Below are 11,227 nucleotides of genomic sequence, written 5' to 3' on the forward strand. Positions count from 1 at the left end.
GATTCCTATATCTACTAGTTTTCATCATAGTGAGCTACAATGAAAGTTGAGAGTTGTCGTCTTGTGCCGCAGCAACATGAAAATGTATACATCGATATTGAAGCTGCATAAATAAATAAAAGTAATGCAAAAGTATCTAGTAACGTACTAGTTACTTTTATAATGCAGCAACTAGTAAAGTAACTAAGTTACTTTTTGAAAGCAGTATCTAGTAACTAATTTAAAGTAACTTGCACAACACTGACTGTAACTGACTGTAAGTTGGTGATTTGGGGTATTCAAGGATACTAAGCACCCAGAGATTTGCTTCATCGTTGGCCTATTTTAAAATAGCGTTGCCAGTATGCAAGGTGTGCTCATGGAAAATAACTTGGCAGGATACCAAGAGGTACCACCACGGCTTAACCCTCACAGGGAGGGAGGGGAGAGGAGAGGGGGATTGGACAGATTCAGGGAGAGAGAAAGATAAAAAAAAATATGGAGTGGAGAGATTATGAGGAACGTGGATAACTTAATTAATGATCATCTTATCCGCTAAAGCTATGCATCCACACATCAGCCGAACAGTGCTTCTGCCACTGGGGCCTGTCCACGTCTTGGCACGCACGCACGCACGCACGCACGCACGCACGCACGCACGCACGCACGCACGCACGCACGCACGCACGCACGCACGCACGCACGCACACACACACACACACACACACACACACACACACACACACACACACACACACACTACTTACCCACAGTGTATAGGGTGAATTGAGGATCAGTACATATTTTGTACACTCTGTAAAAAGTCCTACTGGCAATGGCAACCAAAATGTACTTTCTGTATATTCTGTACAACCAAGATAATAACTGCAATTTTTGCTTCTTGACATCATTTATACCAATATCTCACAATGTTTTATCATACCAAACACCGGAGAACCTTCACATTTAAGCTACACGTCACATTTCTCCCACTGGGGGTGGAGCGGAGTATGGAACTTCTTGCAAATAGTAAGAACCCTGTGCTCTATATTTTCTGGGTACATCTGGGTATCATTTAGCACCTTAAACTAGACATGCTACTAGACCTCCTGAATGAGTGTGTGAGCTAAACAGATGCAAAGTGGTCAGCAAATGGCAACCAGGGGCGGCCTTAATGATCTGGGGGCCCGTTTCAAGAGCTCATATGGGGGCCCCATATGCACCCCCCCCAAAAAAAAAAAAAATGTGTGGACTGAAGTTGATTTGCTTCCACAATCCATAATGATGCATTTTCGAACTAAATTAATTAGGCTATCTGCACTTCCACCATGGACAAACAGCTAAAACAACTCACTCACATGATTCACTTGAGCTGAGCCCTGATTCAATCAGATCTACATCATCTTCTTGTATGAAATTCTTGGACGTCGGCCAGCCACAGGCGGGCCCCGGACTGGGATGCGAGTAAAAAAATAATTAAAAAAAAAAAAAAAAAAAAAATGTTTTTTTTTTTTTTTGGGGGGGGGGGGGCCCTGAGGTTGGGGGCCCGTTTCAATTGAAACGGGTGAAACATAGGAAAGGCCGCCACTGATGGCAACCAACATGTTTCAAGGTGTATATATACCAGATGGTGTCTTGCTGATAACCAACTGGTGCTAGTTGGTTGCCAGGTTAGGAGCCATGCGATTGGCTGACCTAAGCTATTATATTGAAGAAGAAGCCTAAAGTTACAGTTTTCAGAATTATGTTTTACATTACCATTGCCCACTCTGCATGCCAAAATAATACTACACACACACACAGCATGTGGTCTATCTATTACATTGAAGGAGAAGCCTAAAGTTACAGTTTTCAGAATTATGTTTTACATTACCATTGTTTGCCCACTCTGCATGCCAAAATAATACCACACACACACACACACCCCCACACACACACACACACACACACACACACACACACACACACACACACACACACACACACACACACACACACACACACACACACACACACACGGGGGCATTATGCATATACAGTATGCACAACAGTGTCAGACACTCAGCAAATACTATAAGCCCACTACGCTCGTGAGTCGTGACAGACGTGAATGTGATGTCGTGGTACTTGTCTGGCGCTGAGTGGATATAGGAGATTATATACAATAAAACACTGCTCTAAGATCAAAGATGTAAGGCGATTAGACAGAGATGTTTATTCCTTTGGGGATTCAATTTTCCAATGACAAAGGGATACTATAAATTGCAAGATCCATTTTCTATGGTGTACTTATTTAACTCTAAGGTTTTCTCTTTTCTCTCATTTAGAACTTTGTTTTAGTTTAGTAATTTTAGTTAAACTGTATATTTTCCCTGTGGCACAAGATTACGAAAGTATGTTTTGGCAGATGTGAATTTAAAAGCTAAAATCCAGTTTTCCCCAATTTATGTTCACAATTTAATCTCTGCTTACTTATGTCTAACATTCAAATCCAATGAATGGGCTAAAACTGGGTGGGAATAATTCAAAATTTAAATAAACATGACTGCACCACAGGAACCAATGCAAAGACTTTGGGGCGGTCCTTCATATTGAAACGTGATTTGTTTTCAAAGCGGCGGACATTAGCAGTGGTTTGTTAGCAGCGTTGCTGTTCTAGCCCATATATTGACTTTAGATTTCCCCTGACATATCAGTAAGCGGAGATCTCTGATTGTCTGCCCTACGCAAGACTAGGTGAATTAATCGGCCGATTAGTTGGAGGCTGGGAGAGAGAGAGCTCCTGATATCATCAACCTCCTTATCAAAGAAGGTGATGAAAGCTTCAGCAGAGAAGGGATGAGGGGCGGGGGAACTGTTTGAGGGGTGGAGGGATGATGAGAAGGTGGAGAAGAGCTTCCTCTGGTTGGAGGATGTAAGATGTTCTTTAAATAAACCTGTGCCACCACTCTAGCTGTAAAATAAAATAAAATAAATAACGTATGTTGCTATGTCAGTGGTGCTCAAACTTTTTCATGTCAAGGACCCCAAAATGGGGGTAGCAGTGTTCTCTGAGGCTGACTGTCCAAATATCAGTACATAGTAAATATCAACGGCCAGTGTTGCCAGATGGGAAATATTGAATTATTGTACCGTAATTATCGTATTTGAAAGAAAACTATCGTACACAGCCAAAAAAGAAGAAATAAATCACACGTGTAAATATGTCATTTTACCTAAAAATATTTAGTGTAAGAAACAACCAGCTTGTTTGAGACTCCTACGTGACAAAAACGCATCACATACTGTATGCTGCGTGGAAGCAGGGAACTTTCTGGACCTACACAAATAAAAGCCTGAAACTGGACTGGAAAGACGCGACCAGTGTTGTGGTCAGATTTCCTGCTTTCCTGACTTATTTTGAAAAGCCAAATCGGATCGTGAATCAACAGCCGGGGAATTTAGTAAATTCACACACTTTTTTTGTGATATCTGCGATGTGATATGTGATATTTTCGTACATTTGGGCATTTTTGGAATTATTGATCGTACATCGTACAGAGGGTAAAATAATCGTACAAATACGATAATTATCGTACAACTGGCAACACTGGTCACGGCAAGGAATAGGCTCTGTTCATAACCGTAGTCATGGGGCTCCAGAAGGTGGCATACCTGTCTCCGGTTCTGGTTCAGTTTCCCTCAAGCTTTGTTTGATTGGCTCAGCAGCCGATTTGAAACAGAAACACATGAGGGTAGTCGTACTGTATATGTTTCCAGTTCAAATCTGCTTTGGGAAACTGAACCAGCAGAGGAAACGGGCACACACAGGCTATGCCACCTTTCGGAGACACATGAGGACTATAGTTATGCACAGAGAGCCCTATTGCAGAGACTGGGAGGGAAGCGTAGGCTGGAATTAATTCAGCATTCTGGCCTGCTGATTGTCACTTCCAAAGTCCTCCTTCCACAGAGATGTGGTGACCTAGACAGATAGATGAGATCAGAGGGATCGCTGGGATGAGAAAAGTCGAGCATAGAGCACCATGAGGAAAGAACAGGAATAGTAACAAAAAAAACACATTGAAGCAAAAGAGATGCAAATGCAATATGTCAGGACTTCCTCGATGGGTCTCCACCTATAAATCTACAAGTGTACCAGTATTTTATTTTATTTTTTATTTTTTTATGTCAATGCAGAATAACTTTACCGTTCCTTTAGCTTTGGAGCCCAACCGAATCTGCCAAAATGTGTTTCTAATTCATAATTCATTCCTATATACCATACATGGGTAACTGGCGGCCCCCACCTTGACGTAATGCGGCCCACAGGTTAATATCGGAATACTGATATATTATTGATTTCAGCTGTTACAATGCAAACATGACACGCTTTAACTACTTACAGTCTATATTAGCTTAAGCTTAGCTTAATGACTAGTATTAAAATTATAGCGTCTTTTTTTATGTCCAATGTATTTGCATTTAAGTTCATAAAGTTAACATAAGTATAATTAAAATGAGCTCGTGCTCATTTGATTTTGCTGTTTTGTCTCATCTGTTTAAGAAAGTAGGTAGCTGATATATTGCACTTTTACCTTAGCGCTAGGTATACTCTTGGTTGCTTGTTTTTGCAGGAAATGCACGTTAGACTTCTGGTGATTAGTAGTTTTGTTCCCTACCTATGTTGAATGCACTTATTGTAAGTCACTTTGGATAAAAGCGTCTGCTAAATGACTGTAATGTAATGTAATGACTGTAATGTAATGTAATGTATAATTAAATGAATAAAAAAAAAAAATGTAACTTTTCAGGATTCCAAAACAAATATCACGATTCCAATTCAAAAATAGCAAAAATAGCAGATCTACAAGCTCAAAACGCGTCGCAGCGCGACGCGTTTTGAGCTTGCAGATCTGCTATTTTTGCTACTTTTGTGTGACAGTATACAGCATATATGCAATGTGGCCCTCTGGAGTGAGTATGGAAATATAGTGGCCCTCTCCATCATCAAAGTTGCCCACCCCTGCTATATACCTAGAAATTCACCTATACACACAAACTATGCTCATACAAATTCTCTCTCCTCTCAGCACAGACTACTAGGAGTTGTTAAAATCTATATCCTTGAAGAGAGCAGAAACCCAATCTTCTCGACGCTCCCTTTGGAGTAAATAGTCTTTGGCATCAATTAGTGATAATCTGTTTAGCGATTGGAGTGTAACGATTGGTCTGGGAATGGGAGGGCATAATGATAAGCCAGCTCGCGCGAGCGTCCTCTTTCATACTGTTGTTAACTGGCTGGTTTGTGAAAACCTATTGCCTCTATAGTCCTTTCCTTGCCCCACTTACGAAGGATATACCGTCGATATCCTCGTTACAAGCCTTAATTACCAATTGCTCATTTAAATACTGACAGGAGGTGGATTAAAAATGGACTGAACAAGCAACACGTCGGTAATTTGCAATTTATTCTGTAATGGTGTCTTCAGACCTTTGACCATCAGTCAGAGTATTTCTTATGGGGAAATAATTTTGGTTGAAATGTTTTGGGTTCTTTTCTTTTTTTTTCAGGAAGCAGCTTTGTGGTGAGCATGGGCAGCTTCCTGGATGTTTCTAATTGGCTGAACCCGGCCAAGTTAACCCTGTACTATCAGACGAACGCGTCCACCCAGTGGATCAGGGACTACTGTGGCCAGAGGACCACCGAGCCATGTGAACAGCTCTGTGACCAGGACACAGGTTGGTACAGACACACACACACACACACACACACACACACACACACACACACACTCACACTCACACTCACACTCACACTCACACTCACACTCACACTCACACACACACTCACACTCACACTCACACACACACACACACTCTCTCTAACATGTTTTATGGTGTTATTATATTTGTACTGTATGATTGTGTGGCTCACTTCCCATAAAAGTGTTCTCTTAGGCCCGGGAGATACAGTAGAGTCACCTGCATTTATTGCGCCTCTGAAGCCGAAAGGGTTTCGCAATACCATTTTAAAACTTTGGCAAGACTAATAGGCCTACTTGTTCCGCTTATATTCTCCATAACAGAAGATTATAATAATTGCAATACAGTTCCCTTTTTTTTTGGGTGTGCCGAGCTTCTCTGTTGATTTCCTATCAGTCAAAAGCAAGTCTAAGTTTCTGTAATGTTAGATGGTTTTACAGTATACAGAGGTTATGGAGGTGGTACAGTTTTTATTTGTGGTAGAGGACAAGTCATTATAATTTTGGCTGCAACCTTGCAGATTTCGAATGAGTCATAATAACACAGCGAGAGTAACTGTAGTGTTATTATTTTTTACGAGTTGAATGCCAGCCTATTCAGCAAGTCCATATGTCCAAAAGAAATGGGAATGGCAACCAAGGTCACTGCATTATGTTTATAATGCACACACCTTGATGTCGTACCTGTTTACATCCTCTACTGTTTGACAGGCTATGGTCCAATTATATATTGTCCCATCTTGTAGGTTCTCAAAGCTGTTCCTTGGTTCCTGTGGCTGTACGTTTCGGTAATTGCTCTGACCCATACGTTTTGGACTACAGCATGAGAGGGGGTCCACCAGTGCTGCACTATTATGGAACCTTATTTAACTGTATGGTGCATGGTGTATTTTAATTGTTTGTAAAGTGCTGATCTGCATTGCCAAACACCTCCAATGTGGTGTTTACTGTAGGTTGGTCTATCTTGGCATTGCAAACACAAGTTATTTGCCAACTTGGCAAAGAACCTGTGTTTCTTTTACAGTAGTGGTGTAACTTCGGTGAGTTTTGACTTTCGTATTTTTTCCAACCGTTTTCTCACATACAAAATGCATTAGGTTGTTAATAATCGGTTCATCCAAATACTAGGGGATAGAGGTCCCGAGCTGAGCGTGTTCTATCTACTGTCAGTAGTTTCAGAGAAGGATAGAGGGGTGCAGACTCTCAGTGAAACAGTCTATAGAAACAGTCCGCGTTTCGGCTACGCAGGCCTTCATCAGCGTTTAATGCTGATGAAAGCCTTAGGAGCCGAAACGTGTCCGTTTGTCCGAGACTGCTGCTGCAGTAAATAATAAAGTTAAAAGAAAATTCACCTTTTGAGTGCGGACTGTTTCTATAGAGGCAGCACACCCCCTTCTATACATCCAGACTGGACTGATGTACCCCCAATCCTGCACACACCTTCATTCACACTTTTATTTTGATACATTTTATAGCAGCATTAAAGGTGAAATATTCAAGACTTCACAATAATGCGTTCTCACATTAGAATTAAAATGGAACTCACAGCAAAAAAAGTTTCAATCAATTGCAATAAAGTGTTACACACAAAGATTAAAGAGGATGGGTGTGGGCGAGGGCACACACAGGCTCAAAGCCAGAGAGGACCACCATGAGAGAAAATGAGTAAAATGCTGTCTTGATCTGATTATTGCCAAATAGATTTTCTCTTAAGGGGGCCAATAATTAGTGTTGGCCACTTTTCAGGTTTTGAAGCCTTAAAAAGAGCCTTATTTTTATCTATGTATTATCATGTAACCTAATGGTATGATTCAAACAAGTAAATAAGTCCAAACTTTACATATATTTAATTTGATATTTTCTACCTTATCTGCGGAAAATGCACGGTATCTTGGTCAGAAGCTAGAGTAAATGGATGATCGCAGTGCATTACCTAGCCCAAATGAAATCATCATTGTGCAGGTAAATGTTTTAGAGCTATGTCTTCCTCCCACCAACAATACACAATTGTACGTATAATTGCAGCACAGGACTCGTACTTGCATTATACACACATTTCCCAGTGAAAGATTTGTTCTGCCAAACTCCATGCAAGTTCCCGACATGTATAACTTATTCCTCCCTCTGGTGAACAGTTTAATTGTAGCATTTTATCCAGAACATTATGGTTGAGTCGACACACTGCAAACACACAATTATTGCCAAGATCGTAAAAAATCTAAATAAAATCGGTTGATTAATCTAATTACCTACTGAACTCAAACAGAAAGATGCAGAGTTCTGATTAATATAGACGCATAAGTGATGAATACATTCTCATACTGCAACTCTCATAGATGAACACACACACGACACGCAAGCATGCACACAGACACGTACTTACAGTACGTGCGAACAAGCACGCACGCACGCACGCACGCACGCACGCACGCACGCACGCACGCACGCACGCACGCACGCACGCACGCACGCAGAAATGTACCAAAAGTAAAAGTACTCATTATGCAGAATTTTCCAAATGTATAAAATGTATACAAATCTTTTGAAAATGGCAGATCTACAAGCTCACAATGCGTCGCATCGCGATGCATTGTGAGCTTGTACAGTAGATTGGCTGAACTTGTAGATCGGCTATAATTTTTACTAGGGTTGTCCGATATTGGCTTTTTTACCGATAACCGATATACCGATATTGTCCAACTCTTAATTACCGATACCGATATCAACCGATACCGATATATGCGGGGATTATTGTGATTAGGGTAAGCTCAAATGTCATATCACACACACCATATACAGTAAGAACTCCTGTAACTTATTTATAAAGCAAAAAAAAAAAAAAAAAAAAAAAAAAATTTCTTTTTTTTTTTCAAAAACCGATACCGATATTTTCCCGATATCAATTTTTATGCTAATATCGGCCGATAATATCGGGAGGCCGATAAAATCGGACATCCCTAATTTTTACAATGATTTTTTTTGTTTTGTAATAATCTAGTAAGTAACTAGTAGCTAAAGTTTTCAAATCATTGTAGTGGAGTAAATGTACAAGATTTGCCTCTGAGATGTAGTGGAGTAGATGTAAGTATTGAATATTGGAAATACTCTAGTAAAGTAAAATAAATACCTCAAAATTAAGTACAGTAGTTGAGTAAATTTACTTAGTTACTTTACACCACTACTCTTGATGTGCACTGTGGAGCTCAGTGTGTGATCCACACTGTCTGCCACACACAGAACAGGTGAAAGCACTGCCTGGGGGGTGTGTGTCTGTGGTACTGATTTTATGTCTCTTCACATTTCCTAGTCCATCGATCACCTAGATCAGTGGTTCTCAAACTCTTTAGTTTCAAGGACAGCCATGACTCAGTCTGAGAGTGTACTAATGCCATTCCATGTGTGTACTCTCTCAGAGTCGCATGTCTGTAACGGTCCATTTTAGAACCCCCTCAAGGAACCTTAAGGGTCCCTGGACCCCACTTTGAGAACCACTGACCTAGATACTTATGCAGTTATGCAGTCCTTGTTGGCAGAGCTGCATGTCCCCCCAGATGGAGCGTTGAGAGTGCCAGTCTCCTCCAGGCTGGGCTGGACACACAGGTGCCGCACTTCTTCATGACAGTCAACGGCTGGTCTTTATGCTCCCTCCCTGCCAAGCTATAGCGGCCAAAATGTTACGGGTCGTACAGCACTTTACGCGGGAGGGGATCTGTCGGTGTCCCTGGTGACGTGACCGAGCCAGTGAAGTTGGCCGTCCCGGGTGACAGTAGCCTCCATAATATGCAGTTGGTCGTGCGTAGTGTTTCATTTTTAAGGCGTTTGTCTGGCATGATCGTAGATATCAGATGTGAAGCCCTCAAGCATCCTGAGGTGCCCCCCCTACACACGCGCACACACACACACAAACAATGATATTGTACTCTATTCTGTTTTATTTTATTTTGATTTACTACTTAGGGTACTATTATTTATCCACAATGTTGAGGAAGCTGTATGTGCAAGAATTCCACTGCCTTAAACCATTAAGACCTGGTCATTTTTAGATTTGTGCTCGAAAGCATTAGTTCACACTTTTGGCTATTAAAAAATAGCAGATATACAAGCTCATAGCGTGGCACCGAGTGCCGCGCTATGAGCTTGTAGATCTGCAATTTTTTTTAAATTGTGAAACTGTGCAAAACTTTGAATATATATATATATTTTATATATATATATATAAAGCGAACATTTGTAACTCAAATCTTTGCTTCTGGGGGTCCCTGGAACAAAGTATTTTGAGATGGGGGTCCATGGCCAAATGCATATACATTTTGGGGTCCTTGACATGAAAATGTTTGAGAACCACTGACATAGTAACATACGTTTTTTTTCCCAAAAACTGGTAGAATTTAGAAGACATTTTGTAGAATCGGCCTCATGCAGGTCTTAAAGGGTTAAATGTTGTAGCAGTTGTTTAGTAAGCATGTTGACACTAAAATCCTTGAAGCTTGATGCAGTTAGCACCGGGCTAATTGCCAACGGTGACATTTAGACCGGGTCACGTTTGTGTGGGCGACGCCATTCCAGTCTTGTTGTCTGTGACACAGCTTTAGTTTAAACAACTTCGCCCCAACGGAAAATGTTTCAAGGACCCCCTCGGACCTCCAAGTGTGCTGTCAAAAAGTGAGTTATCATGAACGATGATGAATTAGTGCACAGCTAAGTAAACAGTAAAGGTTATCCCTTCATAAAAAAAGCTGAAGGTGAAGTGGAGGAATGGGGTTGTCACACTCCAATGAGTTCTGCTGCGTCCGCAGAAACTCATTGAGAGTCTGCTGAGACGGATAGAAAGGGGCTCTAGATGGTATATCAGGGGATAACAGAGGGTTTAGAGGGCAAGTGTTTCCTTTTAGGAGAAAAGAATGTGTGTGTGGCAGGGGTGGGGGGAGGTTAAGCCTGACTTTTACTTTGCCGTACGTCGGTGTTGCATGCCAAATCCACGGCAAATATCCATGGCAAATAGCCGATGTACAAGCTCACAACGAGTCACATCCGTGACATGTTGTCAGCTTGCAGATTGGCAAAATGACTGTGTGACACCATTTTATGATGGAGCATGAATTAGGGATTATGTTAGAGATCGAAGAATGATTCCAATCTTCTCTGTGTGTGTGTGTGTGTGTGTGTGTGTGTGTGTGTGTGTGTGTGTGTGTGTGTGTGTGTGTGTGTGTGTGTGTGTGTGTGTGTGTGTGTGTGTGTGTGTGTGTGCGTGCGTGCGTGCGTGCGTGCGTGCGTGCGTGCGTGTTTTGGAGGAGCAGGCATTGATTGAAGTTTTGATCAGGCTGTTGAAGTAGACTTTTTGCCATTTCACAATAACCATTATATAGGTTATTTTATGACCTATAGCACATTGTCATCCTTCATATTCTGTGAGTACTACTGGAGGAGTGTGGTGTTTGTAAACTTGTGGCATCTGCAGAAGAATAGTCGGTTTTGGCCGATGCTGTATCCGTGGAACTACACTG

The 11,227-nt window shown here is 41.3% G+C and overlaps 1 protein-coding gene across 1 annotated transcript in view; it reads left to right on the forward strand.

Annotated features, from left to right (window-relative positions):
- The window catches only part of astn2 (astrotactin 2), a gene marked incomplete at both ends in the record, with an annotated part of 637,213 nt that overhangs the window by 241,451 nt on the left and 384,535 nt on the right, over positions 1-11,227 (forward strand). The window contains one exon of the mRNA XM_084047140.1: positions 5,533-5,700. Within this exon, the coding sequence (XP_083903266.1) occupies positions 5,533-5,700 (168 nt within the window). The remainder of the gene's footprint in view (positions 1-5,532; positions 5,701-11,227) is intronic.

Source organism: Gymnoscopelus microlampas (assembly GCF_963454915.1).
Source record: "Gymnoscopelus microlampas genome assembly, chromosome: 21".
Lineage (NCBI taxonomy): Eukaryota > Metazoa > Chordata > Actinopteri > Myctophiformes > Myctophidae > Gymnoscopelus > Gymnoscopelus microlampas.